The 11,740-nt window shown below is 31.0% G+C and overlaps 2 protein-coding genes across 2 annotated transcripts; both read right to left on the bottom strand.

Moving 5' to 3' along the window:
- Positions 1-314: 314 nt before the first annotated feature.
- Positions 315-2,355, bottom strand: LOC110625773 (pentatricopeptide repeat-containing protein At3g26630, chloroplastic). Its single transcript, XM_021771408.2, has one exon. It carries the CDS (start codon positions 2,140-2,142, stop codon positions 694-696), a length of 1,449 nt encoding a protein of 482 aa, XP_021627100.1. The 5' UTR covers positions 2,143-2,355; the 3' UTR covers positions 315-693.
- A 7,425-nt stretch (positions 2,356-9,780) lies between these two features.
- Positions 9,781-10,966, bottom strand: LOC110625590. The gene is made up of 3 exons (XM_021771226.1): positions 10,558-10,966; positions 10,350-10,472; positions 9,781-10,247 (listed from the first exon to the last, which is right to left on the bottom strand). The coding sequence occupies exons 1-3, from the start codon at positions 10,964-10,966 to the stop codon at positions 9,781-9,783; spliced, it is 999 nt and encodes a 332-aa protein (XP_021626918.1).
- Positions 10,967-11,740: the final 774 nt, after the last annotated feature.

Below are 11,740 nucleotides of genomic sequence, written 5' to 3' on the forward strand. Positions count from 1 at the left end.
GGATACATTATTTACATCAGAGAAAGCATACACATAGTTGAGACAGAATACCAGTAAAAGTTAGGAACAAGCTGAAGGATCGCAATATTTTTAAAACTTTAATAGCATAAACGAGCTAAACATAGCCTCTGTGTTGACATTTGAAAAGAAATATAATATACATTTTTTGAAGAAATCTACATACCCAAATCTTAGAAGCATACCAATATGGAACAAAAGTTAAGGATAACAGGTTTGAGGACACAGAATTTTCTTTCAAACTAAATAAATTAGAGAAATCCCACCACTTCACACTGCTCATGTCTAACGTTCAATGTCAAATATCCCTAAATGATTAATTTATGCACAACTCTTTGATGTATATTATCAATCCACACCTTATGTCATATCTACTAGAATTAGCTGTTCTAAACTATGAACAACGGTACAAATAATGGAGATAAAAAAGAATAGACACCAAAACATATGGTTGCAGAAACAATGAGATCTAGCTGTAGAAATCACCCTTCATCGCGAACCAAATTACAATATATTTACTTACAAAGCTCGTTGAGGATTTTTGCAGCTAGAAGCTAAATCTTTCTTATGTGGCTCCTCTAGAATACAAATGCCTTCACATGTTTGTATAAAAGTCTAATTTTGTGTCACATTTGACTTCATACCAATGATGTGGTAAAAAAAGATCCATTACAGTCAACCAACATCCCACTTGAAGCACCAAAACTTATTTTGGGACAACTGCAATGTAGGTGTTTCCAAACAGTATAAATCCTTACCATGATGCTCAAAAAATCTCCCATTTTCAGCCATACCATCAATTATACTTGACCCAATCAATGCTGCTTCTGGACTGCCATTCAGCTTAATTTCCATGGTATTCACTAACATGTTAACCTCATTTAACATGTTGGCACGAGTATAAAGTTCGATCATGCAAGTATAATGTTCTAAAATAGGTGTAATGCGATAGCATTCTGTCATATATTTGAAGTACCTATCACCCTCTTCTACATTATTCATCTGCACACAAGCACATAAAACACCTACAAAAGTGATTGCATCTGGTTCAATATTTGCTTCCTCCATCTGTGCAAAGACAGCAAGTGCCTCTTTGCCACAACCATGCACCCCCAAGCTAGTGATCATTGAATTCCAAGTAGCCAAACTCTTGACTTGCATCTTATCAAATACATGCTTGGCATCCACCAAACTACCACATTTGCTATACATGTCAATAAGAGCAGTCCCAAGGAAAACCCCGAGTTTGAATCCGTTTTTCAGAGCATATTCATGAATCCAGCTACCCAACTGGAGACTTCCCAGTTCAGTGCTTGCTTTTAACAAACCAACCAACGTAAACTCGTTGGGTCTAACATTAGAAAGTTGCATTCTCCAGAACAATTCAAATGCCTCCTGAGGGCGTTGGTCCTTCACATACCCATTAATCATTGCTGTCCAAGAAACAACATTTCTCGTTGGCATTTGGTTGAAAGCTCTACGAGCAGCATCTAGTTCCCCGCAAGCAACAAGTCCAGCAACAAAGGTGGTCCAGGAGACAATACTACGAACACACATTTTGTCAAACACCTTGCGCCCATACTCCGCATCTCCGCACTTGAAATAAAGATCCATCAGAGTGTTATGCAAAAAGGTGTCTTTCGAAAATCCAGTCTTAATAGCAAAACCATGAACCTCTTTCCCTTTTTCAAGCGCAGAAGAGGCCAAGCAAGCTTTGACAATGAAGGGGAAAGTGAACTTATCAGGCGGAAAGCCCTGGCAAATCATTAGGTTGTAAAGAAGAATAGCTTGCTGAGAGCTACCATTCTTTGTATAGGCTCTAATCATGAAATTCCAAGTAAAGGTATGTGGGTACCGAATTTGATGGAAAAGCAGGGAGGCATAGTCCATTTTCCCATAAGAGAAGCACAAGTGAAGCAATTTTCTAACAATCAATTGATCATTAGAAAGGGTATTGCGAATGATCTTAGCGTGAATAAGCTTGAGATGACTGAAGTTAGAGCACTTTTGAATTAAGATGATAGCTTCCTGAGAAGCAAACTTGGGCTTATTGTTGTGTCTACGAGAGCTGAAGATTGGAGATCTAGAGGGAGTACTAACAGCGCATGAAAAGCAAGTAGCCATTATAGTTTCTTCGATTCTGCGTAGGTAGTAATTGAATTACATGGAGTGAAGCCTGCTGCTCCTGCTGCAGCTGCAGCTGCAGAATGTTTCCCGATAATCTTTCGCCTCATACAGAAGAAATTTTTTTCTTTTCTTTGCTTTCCATTTTTTTTTTTTTTTTTTTTTTACCATCAAACTTAGGATAATTGAAGGGGTGGTTAGAGATGACATGAATTGAATTTGTTTCTCATCTAAAAATCTATCCTGTAACGGCATGTCGTCTATCCATATATACACTTCACAATAGACCGATTAACGACAATTCGTTTGAAAGCTTAAACTAGGTGGAACTCGTAACCTCGGCCAATTATCCACTTAATTAATAATTATTATCTTTATTTTATTACATTATTAATTCTTGAGCCTATCATAAATTCAATCTAGATATTTGTTTTAATTTTTAATCGATATATATTGATGCAGCAAAAAACATATAGCAGTGTTGTCATCGGTTTAAATTTACAAAATAGAGAATTTGAAGTAGTGAAAATATTTTTTCAATTTATACATAATAAAAAATATTATTTTTTAATTTAAATAAAATTTAAAAATATTTTTAGATTTTGTGCCTTAACAAAATATATTTACGCTCCTTCGATATTATGGTGTCGACTAATAGAGAGTTCGACCTATTGAACCAGTTTATTCGACATCAACAGTATCGAACAAACTGTTTCTTAAACTGCTCTCGTAATTATAAAAGTATTAAACACGCACAAATATTAAGGTTTCATTAAAAATTCTTAAGAAAGTCTTAACTAAGAGAAAAGTGTCTGGCACTTGTGCATACAAGTCCGCGTGGCTCTGCATGCCACATGCCGCACGAAGTGTGGACTTGCATGCACAGGCTCGAGAAGACTTTGACTTTTAAAGCAAGTTTCTCTCCATCTCACCTTTTTTTCCATTTTTCATCAGTATTCTTTTTTCTCTTTCTCCCTCTCCACACTTTGCTCTACACCTCCACCTCCACCTCCACTTTCGGCACACTGTAATCTCCTCCTTCGGCACACCGTGATCTCCATTTTCATCACCTTTTATTTTCAAAGCATATCATCGTTATCAGATTTTTCTATAAACTGTTTTTTTTATTTTTAAATGTATATATATATATTTTTACTTGATATATAAAAGTAAAACTATAAATTAAAATATTAAATGTTAATAAAAAAATATAAAGTATTTCATATTAAATAATATTGTTAATATAATTTTTTATGTATTTTTTATAATTTTAGAAATTTTATTAAATAAATTTTAAAATTTTTAAAAATTAACTAATTAGTATTTTTATTTAAGAGATTAAATAATTAATTTTTTAAAAAAGTTTTAACCGTCCATCAATTATGTAACTAAAAAAATTATTTAATTATATTTTTACATAAATTTATCTGTAAAATATAATTAAAAATTTAAATAAAGTTAAATAAACATAATTCACGCCCATAAATTTTTATAAATTAATTTTTGGAGAAACTTTTAAAATGATAGTTGAAAAAATTATTTTTTTTAAAAAAAATATAATATTTTAAATTCAAATATTATAATAATATATAAATTGATTATTATTAATTTTATTTTATGTTTAAGTTTTTTTAAATAATTTTTAATATTTAATAAAAATTAATATTTTAAAATAAATGTAATTGAAAATTTAATAAAGTTTAATATTTTTTAAAAAATATAATAATTTAAATTCTTAAAATATTTTATCCGTCTAATTTTTTTTAATTATTTTAAAATTATTATTTATTTTATTTTTTATATTATAATAATTTATAAATTGATTAGTATTAATTTTATTTTATGTTTAAGTTTTTATAAATATTTTTTAAAATTTAACAAAATTTAATTTTTTTAAAATAAATATAATTAAAAAGTTAATAAAATTTAATAATTTTTAAAAAATATAATAATTTAAATTCTTAAAATATTTAATCCGTCTTAAATTTGTTATTTTAATTATTTGAAAATTATTATTTATTTTATTTTTTGTATTATAATAATATATAAATTGATTATTATTAATATTATTTTTTTTTATGTTTTTGAAATTTTTTTAATATTTAATAAAATTTAATTTTTTTAAAATAAATATAATTAAAAAGGTAATAAAATTTAAAATTTTTTTAAAATATAATAATTTAATTTTTTTAAAATATTTCATCCGTCTTAATTTTTTTATTGTTTTAAAATTATTATTTATTTTATTTTTTATATTATAATAATATATAAATTGATTAGTATTAATTTTATTTTATGTTTAAGTTTTTGTAAATATTTTTTAATATCTAATAAAATTTAATATTTTTAAAATAATTATAATTAAAAAGGTAATAAAATTTAAAATTTTTTTAAAAATATAATAATTTAATTTTTTAAAATATTTCATCCGTCTTAATTTTTTTATTGTTTTAAAATTATTATTTATTTTATTTTTTGTATTATAATAATATATAAATTGATTAATATTAATTTATTTTATGTTTAAGTTTTTGTAAATATTTTTTAATATCTAATAAAATTTAATATTTTTAAAATAATTATAATTAAAAGTTAATAAAATTTAATATTTTTTAAAAAATATAATAATTTAAATTCTTAAAATATTTAATCCGTCTTAAATTTGTTATTTTTATTATTTTAAAATTATTATTTATTTTATTTTTTATATTATAATAATATATAAATTGATTAGTATTAATTTTATTTTATGTTTAAGTTTTTGTAAATATTTTTTAATATCTAATAAAATTTAATATTTTAAAAATAAATATAATTAAAAGTTAATAAAATTTAATATTTTTTAAAAAATATAATAATTTAAATTCTTAAAATATTTCATCCGTCTTATATTTCTTTTTTAATTATTTTAAAATTATTATTTATTTTATTTTTTATGTTATAATAATATATAAATCAATTAGTATTAATTTTATTTTATGTTTAAGTTTTTTTAAATAATTTTTAATATTTAATAAAATTTAATTTTTTTAAAATAAATATAATTAAAAAGATAATAAAATGTAATATTTTTGAAAATACTAAATTAAAATATTAAATAATTTAATTAAATCTAGTTTTTTTATAACTGTGGTATTATTTCAATTACATTAACACCATCATATTTAAAAAAAAAAAAATTTATGTAGTGTTAGATTTATTGTAATTTTTGGATAGAATATTTGTTGTGATTTTAGATAGAATATTTGTTGTGATTTTTGGATAGAATCTTTTTAGAATATGTATATTATTGTAGTGTTAAATTATGTACTGTTATTTAGTGAAAAAATGGTGTTTGAATATTGGTAGTGATTTTGAATATAATAAAATTGGTAAATGTGTATTAATATAACATTTCATTGTGTTGTGATATTATATATTATTTTGTATAATTCGATATGGAGGAAAGACGCAACTGCCGTAATTATATTTTACCGGATTCCAATGATCCATCGTTGCTATATGAGCAAGCCGAACATCGGTCTGAGACTATATGACAATAAACTATAAAAAGTGGGGTGATAGGTTGCAAAAGAACAGGTACAATTTTACATTTGGAAGATGTTCCAGATCAAATAATACCTCACTTACGGCGTATGGATTTTTATAGCGTAATACGGTTAGATTTTTTTGCTTTGGATTGGCACTTAATTACTGCCATTGTTGAGCGGTGGCGACCAGAGACCCATACATTTATATTTTCCGAAGGGGAAATGATCATAACCTTTCAGGATGTGGGGCTAATAACCGGGATACGGTCAATGGTGCAGCTGTTACAGGCTGATCACGCCACCATTGGCCATCAGTTTGTGAGGCATTATTAGGTGTCATTCTACCTAATAATGCCATAAGAGGGTGTTATTTGAAAATGATCTGACTAGCTGAGGAGTTTAGTCAACTTCCAGATGATGTTGATGAGGAAGTTGTACATAGGTTCACACGAGCATATATTATGACGGTCATTGGATTTATTTTTAGTGATGCATCTGCTTCGCGTGTGAACCTAATGTTTTTATCTTTGCTAGCCGATCTGGAAGAAGCCGGCAATTATAGCTGGGGTGGGGCATGTCTAGCATGGTTGTACAGAAAGTTATGTAAGGCGACAAATCCTGAAATTATGCAGATGACTAGTCCATTGTTCATATTTCATATATGGGCATGGGACTGTATCACAGTAGTATCGCCGACATTGTCTAATCGAGTACTACATCATGACGCTCCACTGGGCAGCAGGTATGTGATATTATATTATTGTTAATTTTTTTAAATTTAATATTTAAAGAAATACTTGTTAATATAATATGTTGTGCAGGTGGAGTAATGCCAGACAGATAACGGAGGTTGTTACCCACGTACTAGTGGAGCTGCATTATCAGCTTGATCGATTATTACCCGAGCAGCTAATACTGTTAAAAAAATTAATAATTTAAAGGTACATTAATTTGTGTATAACAATTGAATGTTCATTTCAGGTAATTTGGGAATCATACACTGATGCCCTGATTGAGTCGCTACCCAAATACTATCGCCAAGGACGAGAAATTTGGAGAGCTGTTGTCCCACTAGTCTGCTTTCATATTATAGAGTGGCATCAGCCGGATCTATTCATGCGACAATTTGGTATGCAACAATATATTTCTGCTGAACCTCAACAACCTGCTGCACTCCATGATGTTGATTTGCGGAAGAGCGACACAAATTGGACAGAAGTGTACTCTCATTGGATCGCGCGCTGGAACACCCGAGATAGAAGAAGAATAACTAGCCCGCCAGCAACAGAGCAACTCCATTTTCATTCAGAGTATATGGAGTGGTACCATAGGGTGTCCAGACGCTGGATTTCGGTTAAAGGAGCACAATGGAATCAGGGGTAAAAAAATTTATGATTTTTATGTCATTTTCAATAATAACAGCATATTTGAAATAATATTATTGAATATATGTATTGCAGGATGATGGTCTAGAGCATATATACGCTATTGCTACCAACCCAACCATTAGGAGCATGCAGCTATTTGTGACCTCATACAATCTGTTTCTTTTTGTATGATGGAAGAGAGGCGACAAACACAGTTGCCAGCTCCACATCCAGCACCTACTGTACTGCCTAGCACGGCTGACTCAGATGACCCACCTATTCCAGATTCAGTTTCACGTGGTAGTAGGGGTAGGACTCATGGTCATACTAGGGGCCGTAGAAGGGATCACACACAAGCAGCACAAGGTGAAAGGGATGTGCATCCAGTGCCTCCCCCGATACAGTGTCATCAGTCACAAGCAGCACACGAAGATGCACCAAGTTCATCTCATGTGCCACCCAGTTCATCTCAGGTACCTTCTATGTTTTATCCTTCTCAGAGTCAGTTCATAGGATGGATGCCTGGACCGAATACAATGCCTTCATTAACGACCGGTGCTTATGGTGTACAATATACGCCAATAGGATCGATATTTTCTACATTTGCATCAGAGCCTATGCATGAGCCTTCTACTTCTAGGCAGTTTTACATGTTAGGCAGAAATACAGAGAATATGTTTGCAGGATATAATGCTGGATTAAGATATGGCCAGACTGGTGTCGGTCTGTTTGGTCAGTCCGATCCTTCTACTGCTGTGGTGCAAAATCCAGATGTCAATACGCCGACACAGGATGATCTGGATCCTCAATAATTCCTAGCACCGGGACCATGGTAAGGTCGCTTATGGGCTCCATATGAGAGGAGATATCGAGGGTGTGGTACTGGTGATCATAACTGACTGTGAGTTGAATATGTATGTAAAAAGTGTTTTAATTAAATTCTTTTCATTATGTTTATTTTTTTTGGGTATTTAGTTGAGCCTATTCGAAGATATTGATTGAGTCTTATGATTCACTATCATTTTGGGCAATTCAGGTGGTAATTAGACATGACATCTTTGGCGGGCACTTGAGAAAGCTGCTACTGAGTTCATTCCACCTGTAAAATTGGTGCTTTATAATAGGATCTTGTTTGCATTTTTTTGAATTACCTTGTTTGCAGTTGAACTATAACTCTGTTCTGATTGTGAGTTGCACTTGCATTATTGTAGTGAGCTATTGAATTCACTTTAGCAGACTCCGTAATAAATTTCTCAATGTACTACACATGAGTTTGTTACTCACAATATAATTTTATTTGGGTTGATATGGATATGTTTATAATCATATATTTCAACTTAAATCGATTACACTCTTATTATTGTCTTGTTTGATTTATGTGTAATGGTGGGGTCTCTAATTGTGAGTTGCTGAATTCAATAGTTCCTTGTTGGTGATCTCAGATTACGATTTGAATGGGTTAATTGTGACTATCTAAATATTAATATGAGTGAGCATGATTTGAACGCTACACATTTTAACATGTGTTGACTCCTTGATTTGCTATTCTTCTCTAGGTTCATGGTGATTATTCAACAGATGATATTGGTGTGAAGTTGGACAGGCCTGCTGATGATATAATGGATTAGGAATAGACTGAAGTTGTCGGTCCAGCCTTGTAATTTTCAAATTCAAAAGCGCAACTATATGAGTGGTTTCTTAGATATTAAGTTGATTTTGCCATTTTTCCATGTGAATAACGTTAGCAATTTGTAAACTTATGCTTCATTATAATTTCTGTTATGCTTTATGTTTGGATGGTTGCCTTGTCTATGTTTAGCATGGTTGTGAACAATAAATGTTTTTGAATGAATGGTTGCCTTGCAGACTTCCTTGCATGTGGATATGAGTTTGTTAATTGTTTAGATTGATCAATCAGAAAATTGGTTGTCCCTTTGCTGTTTCAGTTGCATATTCTTTGTGGGGAAATAGATTAAAATCTCAATTATGTTTTAGCATCTTTTTATCTTTTTTAATTCACTTAGATTTTGGTTCAAAATGAAGTTGTTATAATTTCACTAATGAACCTATAGCCGTTTGTTCAGTAATGAAATATAGTCTCAATGTATATTGCTTATTCAAATAACTAATAAAAAAAACCTTAAATTTCACTTAAATTTTAATAGTTATTTTTTTATCAATCGATAACTAATAAAAAAAAATTGTGTGAGTTATAAAATAAGTTTAGTAAAATTGTAGACAACATAAAAAATGATAAAAATGATCTCAATTATTACACTTAATATTTAATTATGTTACAAATTCATATATATTTTTATGTTATAAAAATAAACTAATTTATTAAAAATAACTTAATAATTAACTGAATTCTTTGTAATACTCTATACATTTATAATAAATAAAATGATCAATATTTATCTACTTGATTCTCCACCCATACAAGTTTTCTTATTGAGCCCCACCCTGCCACAAGTGGAATAATGGACTCTGGACGTTTCTTTTATTTTGTTTGACCTCCAGTCCATCTCATTACGTATTCTAGAAGACCTCAGTTGTCCCTTCTTCCTTATTCTACAAATGTCAGGCACAAGAGGAAGTCCATCTGCTGTAGGCCAATAGTTAGGATGTCCAAGAGGATGGAATGTGTACGCATAACATTGGATGGTACGATCCAATTTATAATAGTCAGATACAAATTGTTCGTAGTCAATTATAGCATTTGAACATGGTATCCTTATCTCCTAAAATTTGCCACATGTACATGTTTGATCCATGAGTTTCACCACTTGCTTTTGTCTACCATTTGTAGTAATTATTTCGCAAACCATTTTCTGACTGTTGAACTGTCTAACTCTATGTCCATTCGCTTTAATTGCATTAGCACGTAGTGTTTCACTGCGAGACTGACTGAAAATATAGCCCTTGCTTTGTTGATCCAAAAATGTTGTCCTCCGCGTATCAAAATAATGGACATACTGGAAAAATATTTTTTCTACCATTGTCGTTATAGGCAACGTCCGAAATCCTTTCATCATGCCATTTAGGGATTCAACCATGTTTGTTGTCATCACGCTATACCTTTGTCCACCATCGTGTGATCTCGTCCATTTCTCTAAATTTATCTTCACTGCCCAATCATATGATTCAGGGTGCACCTCCCGAATATTGTTCATTGTCTTGTAAAACTTTCTCTTTTGGTTTTCATTTGCTGATATAAATGACAAGTTTATCAAAGTAAAATTAGTATAAGTCAAAAATGACATTAAATTAAAAAAATAAAGTAAACTTCGTATTAAAACATGACACATACCTGCCTTGCGCAACACTTCCTTTATTGCTGCATTTTTTAATGACTTGTTGTAATTACTCAAAACATGTCTGATGCAGTAACGATGATGACAGCTGGAGGTTGCCACCAATCTTTCTATATCGCCTTAAGAATTACAGCATGATGATATAAAATTACACACAAATCTTCTCGATTGGTCATAAAGATCCTTAAGCAATTTATAAACTACGACCAATTGTCACTGTCCTCCTTACAACAATGGCAAAAGCTAATGGAAAGAGTTGATTATTTCCATCGAGTGCGGTTGCACACAGTATACACCCGGTGTATTTTCCATATAGAAATGTCCTATCGATTGAGATTACAGGTCGACAATGTTTAAATCCCTCAATCGATTGCTTAAAAGCCCAAAACATACGGTCAAATACACGACACATCGGATTTAATCGCTTATTTATCCAATGTGGATTATCTTCAATCATGTATACTGTTTCTAGGTTAAAATGATGAAGAGCAGTCATGAATCTACGCAAAAAACTATATGATTCATCCCAACCCCCATAAAGCCTTGCAATTGCCTTCTGCTTTGCTTTATATGTTTTTTTATAAGACGGCTCGTACCTAAATTTATCCCTCATTTCGGCTTGTAGGGCTGCAATTTTTATATCGGGCTGCTGTTCAATTAATGCAAAGATGAATGGACAAATGAAATTTTCATCCAATTGGCTATGATTTTTCATCAATTGAGGATTTGTACATGTGTGCGGTCCACTGTATCTCATAATTTTCCATATATCCTCTCCTTCTTTCTTGGATGCTCAAAGCCTCCATGCACACCCACTGTCTTTGTCTTTACACTTTATAAAATAAGTCTTCTCTCTTGTTTCATGGTAATAAAATTGATGATGATGTCTTAGGTGAAATTCTTTTGCAGCCGCAGCCACTGCATCTCTCGAAGAAAATATCATCCCAACTAAAAACTCTTTAGAAGGATCCCAAAAGGAACAACCTTCTGGCTTATCATAAGGATCCATCCTAAGCAAATCGAAGTCTATTTCTGCATATGGGGGAGGATGAACAATAGGCACAATAGAATTAGGAAATTGAGTGTTGTAATATCGAGACTCACTCCCACTATCCTCCTGACCATTATCATCATCATCATCCTCAGTAGACATCCATGAATCGCCGTCATCGTCATCATCATCCTTGTCCTCATCCTCTACTCTATCAGATAAATTATTTGACGGCCCACTAAGACTATCAGATAAAGCATAATCATCCACTACATTTTGCTCTTCACATTGTTCATTATTTGATTCCACAGCAGTTCCAGATGGACCTATATCAGCATCCTCATTTGCCACATCAACACAACGAAATATCTTAATATATATTTCTATACCAGATAT

The sequence above is a fragment of the Manihot esculenta genome, chromosome 11 (genome assembly GCF_001659605.2).
Source record: "Manihot esculenta cultivar AM560-2 chromosome 11, M.esculenta_v8, whole genome shotgun sequence".
NCBI classification, from domain to species: Eukaryota; Viridiplantae; Streptophyta; class Magnoliopsida; order Malpighiales; family Euphorbiaceae; genus Manihot; species Manihot esculenta.

Excerpts from the sequence above, each read along its gene's own strand:
- LOC110625773 (XM_021771408.2), bottom strand. The coding sequence starts at position 2,142 with ATGGCTACTTGCTTTTCATGCGCTGTTAGTACTCCCTCTAGATCTCCA.
- LOC110625590 (XM_021771226.1), bottom strand. The coding sequence starts at position 10,966 with ATGAGGGATAAATTTAGGTACGAGCCGTCTTATAAAAAAACATATAAA. Across the intron at positions 10,473-10,557 it reads GAGGACAGTGACAATTGGTC|GCGATATAGAAAGATTGGTG; the intron begins GTAGTTTATAAA and ends GTAATTCTTAAG. Across the intron at positions 10,248-10,349 it reads GGAAGTGTTGCGCAAGGCAG|CAAATGAAAACCAAAAGAGA; the intron begins GTATGTGTCATG and ends CATTTATATCAG.